Source organism: Gorilla gorilla, chromosome 10, assembly GCF_029281585.2.
Source record: "Gorilla gorilla gorilla isolate KB3781 chromosome 10, NHGRI_mGorGor1-v2.1_pri, whole genome shotgun sequence".
Classification (NCBI taxonomy): Eukaryota; Metazoa; Chordata; class Mammalia; order Primates; family Hominidae; genus Gorilla; species Gorilla gorilla.
This window is the reverse complement of record NC_073234.2, coordinates 18251699-18271602: the sequence shown is the minus strand read 5'-3', so window position 1 is coordinate 18271602 and position 19904 is coordinate 18251699. Positions and strand designations below refer to the sequence as shown.

The 19904-nt window shown below is 51.2% G+C and overlaps 1 protein-coding gene across 42 annotated transcripts in view; it reads right to left on the bottom strand.

Moving 5' to 3' along the window:
* CACNA1C (calcium voltage-gated channel subunit alpha1 C) overlaps positions 1-19904 on the bottom strand; it is a 720825-nt gene that overhangs the window by 59593 nt on the left and 641328 nt on the right. For 17 of the 42 annotated variants that reach the window (XM_055357553.2, XM_055357554.2, XM_055357546.2 and 14 more), the window contains one exon: positions 1795-1878. In XM_055357553.2, the coding sequence (XP_055213528.1) occupies positions 1795-1878 (84 nt within the window). Of the gene's footprint in view, positions 1-1794; positions 1879-2458; positions 2543-19904 lie in introns of all 42 variants that reach the window. The other 25 variants (XM_063694557.1, XM_063694558.1, XM_055357540.2 and 22 more) reach the window with 3 other exon arrangements.

Sequence of the window (19904 nt, the reverse complement as noted above, 5' to 3'; positions counted from 1 at the left end):
CCACTGCTGCCCTGTCTTTCCTGTTTCTCTCCCTGCAGTGTCTCCCACGGCTGAGCACTGCATGGCACAAGCTCTGGGCACAGAAGCTCTGGCCTTTATGTGCATGAGTGGGAACAGCAACTTGGGGCTCATCCAGCTGCAAAACTGGGGTCCATTCAGAAAGGGGAGAGGAGTCTCAGAGCATGAGTAGGAAGACTAATTTTAAAAAAATGATCTGAGGATTTACTGGGAGAAGTTAAGAGAGAGTGCACATACACACATACACTCACACACATACACACATGCGTGCACACACACACACATACACACTCACACACATGCACACATGCTCACACACACACAGACATGCACTCACATGTACACACATACACATACACACACACCGGACAAAGACAGTTCTCAGAGACACAGGGAGACAGAGGGGCCATGGTCTCTGGAGCTATACGGTGAGCAGGGTTGGGGCACCAGACTACAGCGGGGGACATACGACAAGTGTAACAACCGCTTTCCATAGTCCATCTGCTAAAAGAGGAGCAGACAGGGGTCTCTAATCTGGAAGAATCTGGCAGGCAAGATAACACGGCAGTGTAACTGACTGAGAGCAAAAGATGGAGTGGAGAGGGGAGTAAGGGTGCGTGGAGGAGCTGGGGGTGGTGGGCTGGGTAGTTCCAAACATCTTAGATCAAAACTCTAAAGCATCTGCTCTGTGCTGTTATTCAATAGTTCAGTGCATCAAAAGTCTACGCAAACATTACCAAGTCTCTTAATTAAGGAAAAATAATGACGAAAAAATTAAACAACACATGTTAAAGACCGCAAGAAGGCTTGCCTATAGATAAAGAGAGATTTAAACATGCCAGGTAACAGAAAAGACATGTGCAGGAACTGGTAGGAACTGTATAGGAGGAGGCCCCTCTTGGGAGAAGGAGGTGGCAGGAGGCCTTGCAGAGGCTGGGGTGCTGTCTGAGGCTAGGGAGCCAGGGGCAGGGGTGTGAGAGGTCAGGGGTCGAGGGCAGGGGTGGCAGGTGCATGTGGGAGTGAGGCGCTCACATGGGGCCTGCTTCCACAGCAACTAGGAGGAAAGGTCCACCCAGAGCAGCTCTCAGTACGTCACCTACCACCTCTAGAGAAGAGTTCAGACATGACTGATCCTCCCCTTCTCATTCCTCTCCCAAATGAGCCTGCAGGGACCTGGATGCCTGCATGGGCTGCTGAGGTTAAATGAAAACATTCAACCCAAGATCATGGGTGGTCCTTGGGCGAGGGTGGGCTATGGCTGACGGTGTAGGCTGAGTCTTAGCCTTATCTCAGGGTGTTCCACTTTGAGAGAGCTCCCTTCTGAGATGCTGTGGGGATGGAAAGGAGAGAGTAGGGAAGGCAGTGGCTGGAGGAGAAGGTGGAGGTCAGAAGAGGTTTGGGTCCCTGCCCCAGCAGCTGCCCAGAGTGGCAAACATCCCCTCATGTTCTCACTCCACAGCTCCCAGAGCTGCTTCCTCCGATACAGTGTGAGTCATGCCAGGCTGATTGTACGGGAGAGAGAAAAGATGCAGCAATCAGAACTTAACAGAAAAGGGGAAGGCCTAATGCGTTCCAAAGTTAAAAAAAAAAAAAAAAGATTTCGAAATAAAGCAACAAGGAAAATAAAACCTTCAAACCAATTCAAACAAACAAACAAAAAAAGAAATAAAAATAAGAAGGTGGGGAGAGAAAATAAAATGAAGGAAACAAACCGGGGAAAGGCAAATGAGTGTTAGAGCAGGCACGGACGGTTAGGGACAGACGCCATGTACTTACGTTTACCTCGGTGATTGCTATATCAACAATGCTACCCACAACAATCAAGGCGTCAAATGTATTCCATGCATCACAGAAATAGTGCTGCATGGGGCAGAGCAGCCGGGGAGAGAGAGAAGAAGAACCAACAACAAAGGACAAAACAAAACAAAAGGGAAGAGGAAAAATGAAAAAAAAAAAAAAAAGGTATGGAAAAAGGGAGAGAAGAGAAAAAAAATGAGAAAAGAAAGAGGTTACGTGGGCATATTAAACACTCTCTTACCACTCTACAGTTCTGGCAGCTCAAACCTGGATAACCTGGTTTTCGCAGGGTGCAGAGGCCTGACAAAAGCTGGGTTAGTTCAAAGGTGGCGTGGGGCTGTGGCCGCCCCGGGGAGCCGGGCGGTGTGTCCCCTGCACCGCCACTCCCTCTGCTCAGCTCCACGCCCCAGCCCAGCAGCGCCGGGCAGAGCTGAGGTAAATGGAAAAAAAGGAGGAGAAGCTCCCACTTTTTTTCCCCCACAGGACGACGGCAGGTTCAATAAAAGGCATGACTGGAGGCGGGTAAAAACAGGAAATTAAAAAAAAATAAAAGAAGGTAAACAGAGAGTGAGAGAGAGAGAAATAGACGAGGCAGAGGAGGAGGAATGAGGAGGTTTCCTGGGGAGGGCAGAGTAATACTCACATTAGTCTCACTGAGAATGACGTCAATTATGCTGCCAATTACGATGAGGAAGTCAAAAACATTCCAGGGATCACTAAAGTAACCCTACATAAGGGAGGGCAGGCAGGATGGGGATTAAAAAGGAATATTAGACAGACAAGAACAGAGCAACACCACCATCAGAATCATCGTCCAGGCACCTCCGTGTTGCCTCTGGAGTTCCGGACGCCCTCACCATGGCCAAGAGCCCAGGAGCACCAGCAAGGAAGGAGCAGCAGGGAGGTGACACTCTAACCCTACTGCCCGCATTCCCTCGGTCACGTGGCCCCCATCCTACAGATCCACCCACCCTACCCCTTCTCCACAGAGGCCCTGTCCACGTCCCACCAGGGGCAGGAGTGGGTGTGGGGGGGCGGCGGTGCAAGTCGCCAGGCGGCAGGATGTGGCTACTATGCTCTCTTCTCAGTCCACGCTGAGCATCTCCTGCACCCCCAGTCCTCTTCCAGCAGAAGGGCCTGTCTGGAGGGAGGGAACACAGGTGTGTGACCCCTCAGAGGGTAGTGGGCTCGGTCCTATGGGTGAAGCTGGGAATGAAAAAGGCTTTGAAAACCACAGCCATCAGTGTGGGCCGCAGGGTGGCAGGTTATCTGGGCTCAGAGGTGACTCATATAAAGCTCAAAAATAAAAGAAGGACCAAATTGTTAAAACAAGATCCATAATAAGTGCAACTCTTGCAGATCAAATCAGGGTACCCTAGTTCCTGCACTGGGTGCCCCAGTGTTTCCGGGGCAGTTCCAACCCTGGCAAAGACTTTCCTAAGGGAAAGGAGACAGAGGCAAGGCTGGGCTCCTAGTCCGGGAGTGGGTTATGTGGCTCTTGACAGGGCTTTCTGAGGCTTTCTAAGCCCCTCCCCAGGTTCTTTCATGGTCATTTGGAGGTAGGGTCCTGCTGAATGCAGATGCCACGCAGAGGGCACGCGGTGATCAAAGTGTTTCCTGAGGATGGGTTTGCTAGGGATAGGCTGGTAGGTTGGGGGAGGCTGGCTGCCTAGAAGGGGATGAAGACAGTGGTGCCCTGAAGGAGAGATTCTGGCACAGAAGGGGAAGACCAGTGTCCTGACTTTACCACTTGATTCTGTAGCTATAGATTTTGTTTATTTTTCACCATGTTTGGAGAAGAGAAGGGATGAATGTTCTTAAAAGACCTTTTTCATGTACTTGGACAACAGGTCAACCAAGGAATGGGCTGTCCCAGAGGCCCTATAGGACCCCAGGTGTCCTGGATGAGTGGACTCTTTAGCACATGGATTTCTTGGGTGTAGGAGGTGTAGGGGCCTGCACAGCAATGTTCTGTGACCGAATGGGGGCATACACCCCCAGCTACAGGTGGTCATATTCCCCATACACCCCCAGCTACAGGCGGTCATATTCCCCATGGGTGGAGGGGGAAGGACCGAGCACTACAGAGATTTGTCTTCTTTAAGAAAAAACATTCCCGCCTTTAGTTTAGAAATGGTCTGCAAAGGGGACAAGACAGGGCTGGCCACATTTTTTCAGTGGGACCAGTATTTGCCTGCCCTCTGGGCTTCCAGGAGGTGGAATTCTGAGGTCGGAGTGGGGTATGAAAGCATGAAGCGTCCTCCGAGAGGTTCCCAGATCTCTCCCCAGCTCACTTGAAGGCTGCCAACTTTTCCTCTTCATTTTTTACTCACAAAGCCAAGAATCTGTGTTCTTCCCTTTCCTCCCAGCTCTATCCAGCTCCCTTAACTTCCCACTTCCCAGCCATGCCCTCTTTCCAGAGGGACCGAAAGACATGCTGTCCTGGGGCTGTTATTCTTAGCGTGGGAGGTCAGGTCACAGGGAAAGGGGCCTTTCGGTTCCCAGGCATTTCTGCCGAAAGAAAACAGAAACGCCACCACGGAGACTGGACAGCCAGGATGGGCGAAGCAGAGATTAGCTGACCAGGGCGTGGGTGAGGTGAGGGTCAGCTTCAAATCAGGGCTTTCTTGTTGGCTTCCCAGGGTATTTTTCTGAATATAGTGGAGCCTATGAGGCAGAGAGACTTCTTTCTCCCATTTAAGTCACATGCTATGAGCAGGAAATAACCAATTTGCTCTCAGGTTCTCAGATATCATTCACAGGGCAAAAGGAGAATAGTGATTTTGGGGAGAGGGAAATAAGAAGTGAAGACCCCAGATGAACTACAACTATGCATAAGACTTAAAATTAGATTTTGGAAAACACTGGGTGACCCTCTCCATATGAATACTGTCTTTGTGGGGTAGAGCTATTTCAGAAGGGAAGGGCAGGGAAGTCAAGGAAGAGAAGGGAGAGAAACAAGAACAAGAGCAGAATCCAGGAATTCTCTGCATCAGCCTAGAAAATGTGCAAGAAAACATTATTTGGGTGTGGGAGCAGGAGGAGAGAGAGGAAGGTGTGAGTGTCAGTGCTCAAGAAAGGAGGATGAGTTGGAATCTTCATCCACCAGAGAGACCTGAAACAAAATGGGTAAGTTGGCCTTGGTCTGCAACACCTCTAAGATGGAGAAAGGAAAAGGAAGAAATGGACAGAACAGAGCAAAGGTTTGGTGTTGAAAACCAGAGAAACACACACAGTTAATCAGCGGGCACACCAGGGTGAAGGGCTGAGACCTAAAGGAACCCTGTTAACCGCCTGGCTGTGCACCCCTGGTCACCCTTTCTCCCAGATTTCTTTGTATATGTGCAGACAGAAGGCACAGCCCCCTCTTTCTTGACCATGGGAGCCCCCTCCTCCCATGGCTCCACGCTGGCTCTCACTGGATTGGCATTGGCTGGGCTCTGTTGGAGTTAAGGCCTTGTGCCTCACACTTGTCCTCAGCAGGCTGTACTACTCCAGGCTTTAGACTGACATCTGTTTGGTGGCACACTATCTGGGAGCTGCAGAAACCAACCAGGTTCCTTGTCGCTGAGAGCTCCTGTGCACCCAGCCCTGGGGGATTTCCACAGAGCTGGAATGCAGTGGGTGAGGGTACATGTCTGGGCACAAACAGGGTCCCTTTAAGAGGCAGCTCTTCACCCTGACACATCCTCCCACCGTCCTGCCTTTGGTGCCCAGAGCCCCTCAGTCCTCCAGCTGGACCATGAAGACAATTTCAGGGCCAGCTTTCAGGCCTCCATCCCCATTGCCCCTTTGTCCCCTCCTCCTGCTATTTCAACGGCCCCTTCCTCCCACTTGGACCACACCCTGCCCAGAAACAAGGCCCAGGTCCTTCCTGCTGGTCCCCAAGTCCCCAGGTGGTTGGGTCCTAGGAGGAATACTTTTCCCAACACTCTCTGGAGTGGAAGGGCTTGATGCTGTCTCATCTCTCTTCTCTCTGTTTTTGCCCGCCCCCTCGGTTGCTGGAAACCATTAGTAATAGGGGTTTTAAGGGTGTAATGGAGAAGGGAGGGTGGGAAAAAAATCATACACGTCTTATGAAATCAGTCTGACCTGGAGTCTGGTTATACCTGTTGCCCCTTATTTCTCTGGTGACTGTGTCCCAAATGGTTGAGAAGTAAGGGGTTGGAGAAAGGGTTTTCCTGGCTCTCTTTGAAGTGGCAAACCAAACCTCTACTGTCCAGCTCCTCAGAGCCACGCAGGGCAGGCTGCCCGGAAGGGAAAGCGTTTTTGCAGCTGGAAGCCTTGCCCTCGCCATCCCCCAGTCCCACAGGCTGAGTGGATTTCCCCCTTCCAACTCCCCACTCTGGAGATGTGTTCATAAGATGGGCCTCTCCTCCGGCCATCTCAGGGCAGGTCCCAGTACCTAGGCCTGAGTGCCACAGCACCTCCACTCACTGATAGGGGTGGGCTGAGAAAATGGTCACCAAATTGTTATTGACATCAGAAAATCATTGCTGGGAAGGAACAACTGCTGCAAAAGCATCATAGGATGCATTTCACATGCACGAGAATTGTGGATTTTCTTCCATTTTGGTTGTCCATGCCCTGATTTGGCTCCATCGTTGGAGATATACCAAGTTGAAAGAGGCAGCATAGTGGTGAAAAGCTTGATCTCCGGAGGCAGATCTGGGTTCAGACACTACCTCTGCCACTGACTAGCTGGGTAGCCTTGAACAAATAACTTAACTTCCCTATACCACTGTTTCCACACCTAGAACATGGGATAAAGCACAGAGTTGAGGTGAGGGTGAAAGGAGACCATGTATCCAAAACACTCAGAACTTGCCATTTCTTCCGCTCCCATCCACAAGGCACATGTGTCCTGACCTTTTATTGCTTTCTTCTGGTCCCAGATACTGTGTCTTAACTGTGGGGCCACGGTCCAGTGGTACTTCCTGGCTGTAAAATGCCTACCTCCCGGGTCCTCTGCTTTTTGGAGACAAGACATGCCCATCTCCCAGTGGGAAAAGGGATGGGATGACTACCTATGTAAGAAATCATGGGCCTCTTGCCAACCGGAGGAACACTTCCCAAGCCCTCTGTTTGCAATCGCTTAAAACAAAAAGCAACCAGAGTCCAGAGGCTTCCACCTCATTACACCTTCAAGTGCAATTTCAAGAATCTCGTCATCACCGTTGTCTTTATTCTAGTTGGCTGGAGATTGGGCTTTCTGAGGGGAGGTAATCATAATCTGATCATTATCCATACAAGCACCAGTCCTATGTCTTGCATAGGGTTAATGTGAGGACCAATACCTAGGGAAGTATTTTTAAAAAATCCAAGAGATGCCTATTCTTTATACCGACTCTATCCGGCCTCCTCAGGAATAGGTGTTCTGGATGTGTGAATGTTCCAGACAGAGGATGATGACCAAAATCTCTGAATTTCTACCTTTAAAAAAAATGTTCACTTTAAAGACAGGGTCTCTCTCTGTTGCCCCAGCTGGAGTGCAGTGGTGTGATCATAGCTCACTGTGGTCTCAAGCTCCTCAGCCTCCCAAGTACTACGCCCCTCTAATTGTTTAATTTTTTTTTGTAGAGATGAGGTCTTGCTATGTTGCCCAGGCTGGTCTGGAACTCCTGGTCTCAAGTGACCCTCCTGTCTCCGCCCTCCAAAGTGTTAGGATTACAGGTGTGAGCCACTGCGCCCGGTCAGCCACTGTCATTATTTACCAGCGTTGCTCTGCCTAGTGACATAGGAGTCACAGGTTCTATTTTGGGTGTGGGACTGAACAGCAGGGAAACAAAGCCTAGGTGTGTGAAAGGAGGAAGGAGGAAGCTGAAGGTTCTGGAATCTTGAGTTCTCCTTTAGTCTGTCTCTCAGGCATTTTCTGCCCATCCTCCAGGTCGCTAGTATTCAAACTCTCCTGAATGAAATCTGGCTGACGCCGTTTGGGATTGGTGACAGGGTGCAGGTTGTCACGGCTGCATTTTGTAAGACTCGAGTTCATGTAGACAGTTAACTGCTAGGTTCTTAGAAGCCACTCTTCTTTTATCGAGAGGGGCGGCGGCAGGGGCCCATTTTCTGTCTGTTACAGGAGAGCTGCGAGGGGACTGCTGTGGAAGGGGTGACGGGTGCACGCCTTTGCCCATCAATTCCGAGTCCTTCGCTCCTTCTCTGCTCAGAGCAGAGGCCGCCCTGCCATCTCCTCAGAGGCAGCACCAGCTTTCAATCAGGCTGGCGGCAAGAAGGTGTCCACGACGAAGTCCGCACACCTTTCACTCCTTGCCTGGGGTGGTGCTGTCAGTCTTAGGCATTTGGAGGGCAGAGGTGCTGTCACTGCCATGACTCATTTCTTTCTCTTCTCTGTTCCTTCCTGCCTGCCTTCCTTATCTGCCCCAAGAAACACAGGGGAGGCAGCCAGCTCCTGAGTTCCCCGGCCCTGTGGGGAAGCCGACTCCGAACACCTGGTTTCCCCTCCTAGGACACACATGGGTCATGGAGCGTGCTGGCTGGAGGGGCTGCAGGACTTCTGGGCTGGATTAGAAGTGGGGCTGCTGAGATTGAGACGGAGAGCGGAAAAGGACAAAGGGTCCTCTGAAAGGCCCTTGCAGACAGGGTTAGGAACATCAGTCAGCAAGCAGCTGGAGGCTGCCAAGGTGGGGCGGCGCTGAGGGAGGGAGGGGCAACAGACGGCTTCACCGGACCTAGGGAAGGGGGTCCCTGCAAGAGAGCAGAGGTCCTGCTTGAGTGAGCAAGCACTGGAAAGAGCACAGGTGCGCCAGGCAGGGCGCTGGGCAGAGGTGGCTGTGGGGGAGGGAGCCGTGCCCAGCTCCTGGAAACACTGATCTTTTCTGGGTCCCAGAAATGATGAGAGCCGAATGAACCGGGGAGAGGAGCTGGGTCCCACTGGCAGCTGGCGGTGGCGGTGGCGGTGGCGGCGGTGAAGTCTCAGTGCGTGTCTATGTGTCTGTGCAGAGTTGATCCCATTGAATATCATGAAAACAATGGTAACTGACACCAAGCAGAGATAATATAAATTGTATTACACCAGGATGCCATTTAGACATAACAGTAATCATGGAAATTAGTGGCGCCTAATGGAGAAGGCATAACTGGAGCACACAGCTGCCAGCAGCCTGGGAGGAGGTGGGGATTTCTGCCCTCCTCTGTCAGCTCCCATCCTGTGATGTGTTAATTCAGAAGCACCCCAAGACACACGCTGCACAGCTAGCTTGAGGACTGCTTGGACAAAGGGCAGGAGTGGGCAGGGGGCTGGGTGCTTGCCTCATGAGAGGACCCCAGGCGGGTGGAGGTGAGGGGGGCTGCTCTTCCAGTTGCAGGAGGAACACACGCTCCTTAGAATGCACACTTTTAACTGGACACTTTCTGCTCCCATTTTTCTTTGGAATTAAGGCTTTTCCTCCCCAGGACATTTTTGAAGGCCTTCGTCCATTTATTTACTCATTCATGTATTTATCTCATCAACACATAATAAGCACTTACTAGAGGCCTGTAACTATGCAAGGCTTGGGCATACAAATATGAATCAGCCCTCCTGAAGCCTGCCATCTTCCCCACTGAGAGCAGATGAAAATTTGGGGTTATGGGTTAAGCTCCATTTGGGGGTCTCAGGAGGCTCTTTTTCTGCCTCAGTTTGTACCTGGGTAGATTGGGGGATCCCAATAGCTGCTTCACACTACTCATGCTGGAATAAATGAGCAGTTTTCTGCAAAGGTGCCTCCAGGACTAGGGTGCTGAATCAATGCCTCCTTGGAGAGGGATAAGGCTAGGCAGACACATGGCCATGCACACAGGCAACTTTAAGCTCAAATGAACAGCACCATGCACTCTGAAGAAGGGAAGGCAGGAAACAAGCAGCATCAGGTGTGGCTGGAACAAGGAGGAGCAGTCTCTCCTTTGCTATGGGAGGGCTTGAATCTGTGGCAGCCTTCAAAACCGCCTGCCTGCCTAGAACCCCTTCCAGTCCAGTCCACAGGACCAAGGCCATGGAGAGAACTTTCCAAACCCCGATCAGAGAGGTCCCTTCCTGCTCAGCACTCTCAGAAAGCTCCCACAGCCCATCCTGTCACTCCTGCCCTGTGCCCTCTCTAGCCTAGTGGGCGAGTGCTCCTCTGCCAGGGCATCTGGCTGGCAACCTGCACCCACACTCTTGAACAAGATGTGAATAAAATGATAGAACGCCTTCACTTCCCACAATGAGCCTCGGGTTGTGCAGGCAGGTTACCTAACCTCTCTGTGCCTCAGCTTCCCTACCTGCAATGTGGGAATAACCAGAGTACTTGCCCTTGTAGGGTTTTTATTTTATTTTATTTTTAGAGACAGGGTTTAACTCTGTCATCCGGGCTGAAGTGCAGTGTTGCAATAATATTTCATTGCAGCCTCCATCTCCCGGGCACAAGAGATCCTCTCGTCTCAGCCTCCCAAGGAGCTGGGACTACAGGTGTGTGCCACTATATCTGTCTAATTAAAAAATAGAATTTTTTTTTTTTTTTTTTTCAGAGATGGGGTCTTGCCCAGGGTGGTCTTGAACTCCTGGGCTCAAACGGCCCTCTGGCCTCGGCCTCCTAAAGTGCTGGGATTACAGGTGTGAGCCACTGTGCCTGGCCCCTTACAGGGCTTTGTGAGAATGATATAAGTTCATACCTGCCCTGTCTGGCACCGAGAACGTGCTCACTGATTGCTACAGTTGCTACTATTGCTGTTGTTGGTGGGGTTCTTGCTAAGAGGCTACCTTCCTGTGCTGCCCACAGCCTGTGTCACAGAAGGTCCTTCCTGCCCCTAAGGCAGGCTGACCCAGCGCAGGGCCGGAAGCACTGGCAGCACCTCGGGCTTCGGTGGGTCGGGTTATTGCTGACACACCCTGTAGGTCTGGGAATCCCTCTTCTTCCTACCAGACCGGCGTGTTCCAGTTTCCTTCCCCGTGGCAGGGCCAGAGACGGAAACCACAGTGTACTTTCCCACCGGGCTTTTTTACACCGTGTGAATAATTTTCTACATTAAATAATTAAATGTAATAGCTAATACTACCCTTCCCACATGAAGGCTTTATGCAAGTCATATAATTATTTTTTATCCTTCATAGTGACTTTTAAGCTCTCCAGCACAAGGCCGGAAAGAAACCTGTCACGGTGTTGTAACAAAATGCAAGTCCCTGAGTGCAGAGCCACGGGGGGCGGTGGGGGGGCGGGGGAAGGTCCTCTTGGCAAAGCTGGGTGGGGCCTGCCTGTCTAAGGAGCACTGTGTGGAACCAGGTGCCCCGTGGGCACTCTGCAAATAAATAATAATCAGGGGAATGCGGGAGCTTGGCCCACACAGCTTTGGCCTCTGAATTCTGTGCCAATGGCGAAGGCTGGGGCAAGAGTTGCCGCATTTCATCCGCAGCTGCTGCCCTTCTTTCCCGGTCCCTTTTCTACTCCTTTTAATGCATTCCTCTATCTAGGGATTTCTGTGGACGGTGGCAGACACTGCAGTTTCTCAATAGATTGGATAAACAGGTTTCATCTAAAAGTCACTAAGATGCTGAGTCAGCCAGCCTGAGGCTATGTGTGGGTTCTTAGAGAGGGGGTGACACTGGCCACCACGGGGCGCTGTGGAGCTCTGTAGGGACATGGAGTATACAGTGGGTGGGGAGACTATTCCAAAAAGAAGAGCATTGGGTCCAGAAAGGATTGAAGACCTAGCCCAAGAGAATGTCTAGGTTTCCGTACGATTTTTGAAATAAAATTCTTGCTTGCTCTTCAAGTTCTTCAATGTGAATATTCCAGGTTAGTGAGGAAATGCAGTCATACAATCCAAGATACGGCCATATTTCTAGTGGCAGTGTTATCCTTGCTGAGCCTCGGCCCCTGGCCAGCCACTGAAGACTCCCCCACTATCAGTGTCACTGAACATCACCCATGAAGGGTGCTCCTTGGATAAGTATTTCGCAAACATTCCACAGGGCCCAAGGATGCTCCTTCACTGGGCAGAACCCTCTCACATGTTGAGGGACTTTCAGTATCCTCAGTCCCACCCGCTAAACACTAAATGTCAGTTTCACCTCCCCGAATCATGGTGACGCCCTACAGATTTACAGAACTGTGTTCTGTAGAACACTAGGTCTGTGGAAGTGTTCATCGGCACTACAAAAAACCAATGAAACAAAACAAACCCCCAGACAAGGACCCCATCCTCCAATCAGCCTGGGAGGGTTGAATTTCAGAACTTTGGCCTGAGGTAGTCTCAGGGCCCAGCACCTCTCACTGGCCCTGAGTTCTGCACTGAACTGTCTGAGCACACTTGAGCCAGAATTTCCCTGACCTGGGTGGCCATGCTGCTAAGTCCTGCCGAGCACGGCACAGATGGCGGCTCCGGAACCACTGTCTTTGCCTTCCATCTCTGCTTTCTTTTCCAGCAGACCACCCCAGAGAGTGACAAGCTCCTGTGGTGGGTGGAGAACTGAAGGGGGTGTCCTTGCTGGATGCCGGAGCTTGTGAGCCAGGGGCTGGAGTCACTTTTGCGAGGAGGGGCACCCCAGAGGAAGCTGCCTGTCTTGTCTTCCATTGGCCTTCATTCAGCTGACACTGACAGAGATGACAGGCACACGGTGTTACTGGGCTAGCATTTGGAAGGAGGTCAGTGTGGACGCCACCAAGAGACAGTCCTGCTCAAAGACTTTCCAGTCCTGCTGGAAGGATGAGACATTTCCATCAAGAGCTCTGATTAAGTACCAGAAAAGAGGGAAAAGGGTGCTCTGGGAGCTCAGAGGTGGTGGAGACCACTTCTAGCCAGGCTGATCTCGGGAGGCAGCTTGAAGGATGCAGCACTGGAGGTGTTTATTATTTATTACACGGAAAAGGTGAGAGCATGGGTGGCTCTGAAAAGGAGACAAGGGCTGGAGGACGGGGCCAGCCAGAGCAGCTTCCTCTGTGGACAATGGGGAACCATGGAGAGGCTCGTGGGGGCACTCAGGACCAAGCAGAACCACGAGGAACAGCGAGGCTTCCGCAGGGACCCAGAGAGACTACGGCAGGGGAGGGATGGGAGGGAGAATGCCAGGCAGGAACCAACAGTCTCGATGTTTGAACGTGACCCAATCACAGCCACTTTCCTTTCATCCCAAATCCTAAACCCTTGTCCCACTAGACTGCCACTTTTTTTTCTTCAGGCAACATCTTAGACTGTTCTTGAATACCTTCCCAAAGAGCAGGGCTGAACAGAGCAGTGAACGATGAAGGCCTGGGCTCCTGCAAAAGATTTTAAGGCATTTCCCTGTACATCGAAAGACTACATAGAGATGAAAACGTCTTCCTCAAAAGTGACTCCAAGAGCAGGGCATTTCTTGCTGTGGTCAGGGTTATCCCCACGAGGCTGAGAACAGCCACTGGCCCTGAAGATCTGTCCTGAGGCCCCACAGAAGGCCACCAGGAGAGGGAAAACTGAGCCGGCCAGACTTCTGAGCCTCAGGCTGCCCTGACCATTGTAGGGGCGGAATGCAGGTGAGGTGGTGGGTGGTGGGCAGAGCGAGGAGAGAGGAAAGATTGTGAAGGAAAGAAGAGAGCTGTATGAGAACGCCTGTCCCTAGCTTCAGCACTGAGCTGGGGGCGGGGTACACTCCCCCATTATCCTGTGTTTTTTATAGCAAAGAACCTCTTAGCCAAAGAGAAGTGCAGAAGGTCTGTCTTGGAAACTCCTTTTATGGAATCATGAGGCCTGCAAATTCAATTCTGCACAGCTGGGAAAAGGAGAGGGCCCTGGTTCTGTCACAAACATGTCCAGCAAGGTCTGGGAAGGCCTGGCTTTTGAGCTCCTCCAGGGCAAGGATTTCTAGTATGGGAGAAGGAGGGGCAGAGTCAGGGACCTCTGTGATGCTCAGTATGGGAGGACGTGGGTGAGGGTAAAGGTGCACACTGAAGACCCCAGATCAGATTATGCAGTTCCCCCACTGAATGACCCATCCCTGTGGTTTCCAAGGACAGTCAGAGGAAGTCCACACCCCTCACTGTGGTCCTGAAGGGCCTGCACACACTGGCCTCTGTCCGGCCCTTTTCATGTCACCCTCTGGACAGCAGGGCAGCATTCTGGCCTCCCTCTGCCTGTCCTCAGTTTCTAGAAGGCGTGGAGGACCGTTTCTTTCTTCTCTGCAGCTGGCTTAACTTATCCTTACTCTTATCCTGGGGAATGATATTTTCTTCTCCACCCCTCATTTCAGCCTTCCTGGCTCTTGGCCTCTGGACCCCTTTCCTTCTCCTTCCTCTCTTCTCTCCCAGTTTCCTTGTGATTCTGCACGTTCTCCAACTCTTCTCCCAGGACTTGAAGGCTTCTGGACAGGATTCTTGGAGTTTCTATCTTCAGAGGGAATAGATGGCGCTGACTCCTAAAATACATCTCCAGCCCAGATCGCCTGTCTGAATTCCAGATTTTCACAGCCTACGTGACATTTTCTAACCTAATATATCCCCACATTCTCACTTTAAACTGGTTTCTTCCTGTTCTTCTCTATTTCAGCAAATGACACCACTCTTCCATCCACTCAGGGAAAGCCAGGAACCCCGGAGCCGTCTCTGATTCCTGTTCCTCACCCTCACATCCAATTCGCCATCCAGTGATGTCATGACTCTGCCCCCCTCGCTCCATCTCTTCCATTGCCACCTGCCTTCCCAGCATCAGGCTCTTTCCTGCTCCCCATCTCACCACACCAGTCATTTGTCAATGAGCAGCCAGCATGCTGGTTAAAAAATGAAAATCAGATTATATAATCCCCCCACTGAATGGCCCATCCCTGCGGTTTCCAAGGACAGTCAGAGGAAGTGCACACCCCTCACTGTGATCCTGAAGGGCCTGTGGGCTCTGGCACAGTCCTTTTCATGTGCCACTCTCAGTTTCCAGAGCGAGCTGAGCTTGCCCCTGCCTCAGGGTCTTTGCTCTTCCTTCTGCCTGAAATGCTCCTCTTCTGGCTCTTTTCAACCTCCGGGGCTCAGCAGAAATGGTGCCTTCCTGACCTCCTTATTTTAAACAGGTGCCTCTTCACCCGCACTCTTTAGTTTCCCCACCCCAGCCCTTACCCCATCTGAAACCTTTGTTTATTGTGTATTGGTGTCTCCCGCACTACTCTGTGAGACCTATAAAGATGGTACCATGCTTCAACATCATCACTGAGGTGCTCAAGAACTACTTATAGAAAGAAAAGATGGAAAAGGAAGTACGGATAAGTGGAAGTTACAGAGGGGTGCATTTTAATTCAGTATAAAGAAGGATTTCCAACAGAGCTACCTCTAGAAAGAAGGAGACTCGTATGGCAGAAAGTAGGACTGTGTAGAGATTTCTGCACTGATGGAAGCTCAATGGTCTCAATCCTTTCTGACACTAATATTCCGACTTTCTTTTCCTGGCTCACAATTCTCATTCATCCATTCATGCATGCATGCATCAAACTTTCACTGAATGCCTCTCATGGCACAGAGATGAACATGAAACAGCTCCCGCCATTGATGAATTTGGCAATTTTTGTGTCCCCAATGTGTAAGTCTTCCCATTGCAAATGTGTGTGCAAGTGTGTGGGGAAACACATGCAGATGAGTGTGTAGTAGGCTTCTGTTTCACTTTCCTGAGCCCACCTGTCAGCTGACTGCCCCCTCTCCTGAAAGTGCTTGTCACCTCAGATTTGGAAACAAAATTCAAAGGTCCAAAGCAATCTAGGGAATGCAGGGGCCACAGACAGAATGGCTGAATGAGAGGGAAGGGCGGCAAGGGGCCTCAGAGAAGGTGGCAGGACACAGGAGTGGAGTGAACACTTTCCATTCCAGAGGGTGGTGACTCGAGAATGGCTTTCTTTCTTTTTGTCTCGGATCTTAGAAGGAAGACAGCTAACATTTACTGAGGACTCACTAAGCGCATAGCAACAACATGGCTTATTCACATTTCTTGTTTTAATAGGGTTGTCGTGGAAAGAGTGGCTTTTGAGTCACCTAAGCCTGCAATAGAATCCCAGGATTTTTATGATGATTAAATGCATTCCTATTAAGGTGCTTAGAGCAGTGTAGGGTGCATACTAAGCAGGATGGTGTTTGTTACAAACTGACAATAACAATAAAAAGCCAGCTCTGGACTTAGCCTTTTTCTGACCTCCAGTTTCTTCAGATGTAAAATGGGAGGCCATAATATTCGTCTTATGGATTGAATGAGATAAGGCAAGTAAAATATCCAGCTTCATGTCTGGTTCTTCATTGACAACATATGTTGTTTGCTTCCCTCCAGTGCTTCTAAATGTTACTTGATCTCAGGTGTAGGCATTGATTATTGACTGCTTCTTTTTAAGTTGAAATATGAATGCCAGCTGACAGGAGTTTTCCTAGTGACAAATGAGAGGGTGAACTGGGGATGCTACAAGTCTCAAGAGTGGGCCAAAGTCACCCCAGGCAAGTGTGGCCTTACCTACCTGCTTATATTCATGATTGAGTCCCTGGTACCAAGCACACCGCCTAGCACGTGAGCTGCTCAACAAAATATTTTGGGGGTTGTTGGTGAACTTTAGCCTGCAGCAAAACACTAGCCAAGTCACACAAACAAAGAGTTCTTGAAATAAAGAATACGAAGAATGGCAAGGCCTAGGCACCGAGAAAGAGAGAGAATGGTGAAAAACTGAGCTGAAGGCTTGAAAAGCCAACTAATGGGTTGCATTAGCCACAGGAAAGGGGAGTGATAGTTTAGATGCTGGTAGCATGGTTGATGCTTGCACAACCCAACTTCAAGGATGCATTAAGATGAGCCTTAAAGTTAGTTCATGGTGTGAGACAGAAATCAGACTGAAGGGATAGAATACATGGGCTCAGGATGAAAGACGACAGAATACCAATATTGCAAAAGGGCCCATTTAAAATGGTCACAGACAAGAGGGCACACCCAGGCTGGAGGTGAAGTTCCTTTGGTGCTGAGTTAGAGGGCTGGGTGCAAACTCCCCAGGCGTAGGGATCCGGCTGAGTTTCATCTGAATGGCACTTTCCCTGAAGCCTTCATTCCTCTGTAGATATGACCTCACTCAGTCTCACCACAGTATGCTAAGGCAGTCTTCCTACTTCACAGAGAAACAGACATGGAAGGAACAAGTGCTTGTAGGAAGCTCTTCCTGTCCCGTCTGCTCAGCCCTGGCTGGTTCAAGGTGATGCTGAGGTGGGATCTAGGCTTCCTGGGTCTCAATCTACCAGAATTTCCTCTCTGCGTAGGATCTGGGGGCAGTGGATGATGAAGCGAAGACATAAAGCAAAATATGCTTTGTAAAAATTAAAACTTCACAAAAATTACTGCATCATACAGAAGTGCATGGCTAATTTAAAACAGTTGGAAGAGGATGATTCCTGGTGAGCGGTGCAGGTGGAGGCAGAGGTCAAGTTGGAGAGAAAGTACATTTCAGCCAGCAATGTCATTGCTGCCGAAAACATGACTGAAAAACAAACCAAGTTCCTAGAAGATTCTCCGCTTTCAAAAAGAGGAACGGGCTCCAGTGTGCATCCTTTCCTCCTGGCCATCCCACTTCCCCTTCCTTTTCCTGGTCCTTGACTGAGCTTTCAAGAACAAGTTCTGAAATGTCTCTCAACAGTCCATGGAAGAGTCTGTGGACATTGGAGTCTCTCCTGCCTCCGGGGCAGGCTCAGCTCAGGCCTGATGGATTTAGCCTGCAGGGTTCCCCTGGCCCCTCAGGTGGCCACATTGGTGTCTTTAGAGGAATTCTGGCCCTGGCATTCTTCCCACCGCCTCAGCCCTGGCTGCCCCAGGGCTCCGGTGGGGCAGTTTGGGGCCTCGTGGCCTTTGCCACACCTCTCCTTAGGCTGATGAGCCACTGCTCTGACACAGGCTCATGCACTCTCTTCTCCTGTGGCTGTTTCTGTCGCCATTGGCAACCTTCAGGAGCCTGTTCTTTGGTGTGCCGTCCACTTGCCTCCTCCCGGGGGCAGAGAACATGTCTGATTACCATCCAGACTGACACCCTGGCCTGGGTGGGAAAAGAGGCCTGGCCCACAGTTCGTAAAGGTGGTTTCTCTTCCCTTGCTCAGACAAGCAGATCTGACCTTTGACTTGGGGGCTGAGTTGTCTGCTGAGGGTGCCCTCTCAACTTCACCTGCCAGGGGAATGTCAGAATCTGGCCCCTTTCCTGGGAGCAGCTCACTCCTGGCGCCACAGACTCCAACACCTAAAACAGCAGGTCCACACCTGAGCAGTCTGGACCCTCAGCCTCCAAAGTCCCCTTGCATCTGCACAGGGCATGGATGCCCCTGGAGAACCCCAAGCTGGCTGGAGGAGGGACCACAGCATCTTCGGGTCATGTGACGAAAGCTATTTGCCCAAAGAGTCTAGATGCTGAATCTAAAGGACAGAAGTTTCTAGACACGGACAGAGCTGACAGAGTAGATGAGAAACTGGGCTGTTGTTTCTCTATGGAAGCAAGTGTTCTTCCCCATGCACCCACCTCCTCATTCCAACTTTCCCTCTGCCCATCCATATGCGAACCTACAGCCCAAACCCAGCCCTCATCTGTGCCTTTCGACACAAGCCCAGTGAAAACAAGGCAGCTGGTGATGACCCTTCCATTTGAGCCACATCCTCAGGGTATCCCCAAAGACTTCTCCCCTCTGCAGGGCCTGTGCCCACCCATGTCAGGGCCAAGAATCATTTGCAAGAGCAGAAACCAGTCCTAAGAACAGCAGAGCCTGCAGAGAAAAGACTGCTCTGGAAGCCACAGGATCCCTGGCCCCACATGGGCACACTGGATACGAGGACGGCTGCCCCTGAGTGTGGAAAGTCCAAGGCCAGCAACAGCCTCTGTCAGCTCAGAGCCTTCACGATGCAGAGCGGGCTGGTTTTGGCACACGAACTCCAGGTGCTCGCCACTAGGAGGACCATTCCAGAGCCCCCTGGCCCTCCCTAAAGCTTAGCTGGCACATGTGTCAGTGAGACCGGGGCAAGGCTGGGCCCAGAGCTGTGCTATGAAGAGTGGCCCCAAGAGAGAGCCAGCATTTGACCTCCAGGGTCAAGAGAGAGCCAGCATTTGACCTCCAGGGTCAAGAGAGAGCCAGCATTTGACCTCCAGGGTCAAGAGAGAGCCAGCATTTGACCTCCAGGGTCCCGAGCAGCTCTGGTTCTGGTAGCATCTCATTCACCAGGCTACCGACTAGTCCTGACTCATCCCTCACTCTCGATAAAGGAAGTGCCCAGGGCCTCGTTGATGGATTCCTCAGGACAACAGGTGGGGGACCGGAGAAACCGCTCCTCTTTCTGCCTCTCTACTCTCTGAGAAGCAGCCAAGGCCAAGGCTTCACTGCCTTCATTTCCTCTTTCCTGAAAGATAACAGGGGCTTCAAAGCAAACAAGACTGTGGCAACTGACCTGCTGCCCCATTCTTAGCTGATACTCTGAAAATGCCAGCCACATCCTTTGTGTGTGGGGGCAGATAGGAGCCACAGCCCCAGATGGCTGTGGTAAGGCCTGTCAGGCCCAGCAGAGACCAGCGTGTAGGGCAAGGGCGCCGGCAGGAAGTCTGGAGAGGAGCCGTGGTGAGGAGGCTGCCTCCACTTCGGAAGTGGCATGGAGGCCATGAGGCGGCAAGTCTGGCCAGCAGCTGGACAAGGCTCTGCACCCCAGAGGGGATCAGCTAAGAACCCAGAGGGGCTCACGGCTGTTAGATTTCTGTCACTAGGGCAATAAAATGCTAATGGGGAAATCTAGACAGAAGTCCAATTGACTGTGGAAAAGAGTGTCTGGGTGCCCCATGGCTCACAGGACACACCCTATGGGGGCTCGCAGCAGCAAGACTAACTCCAGACCTCACCTGCGCTTGCTGCCTTCTTAGGACCAGCTCAGGACTGGGTGGGAAAGAGTCTGCAGGGAAAGGGCCTGGGTGCTTGCAGCTGCCACCGGCTGGGGAAAGCCAGGGGTGGCTGGGGTAACTGACAGTGGGAGAAACTCACTCGGCCCAGGGTGAGAGACTGTCTAACCCAGTCAAGAGGGGCTCCACTATATATGCGTCAACTTCTGGCTGAAAATCACCAGAAGAAAGGGTAGGTGGATGAGAGAAACCATCTGGCTTTGTGAAGCTGGAGCAGCTGGGCTGA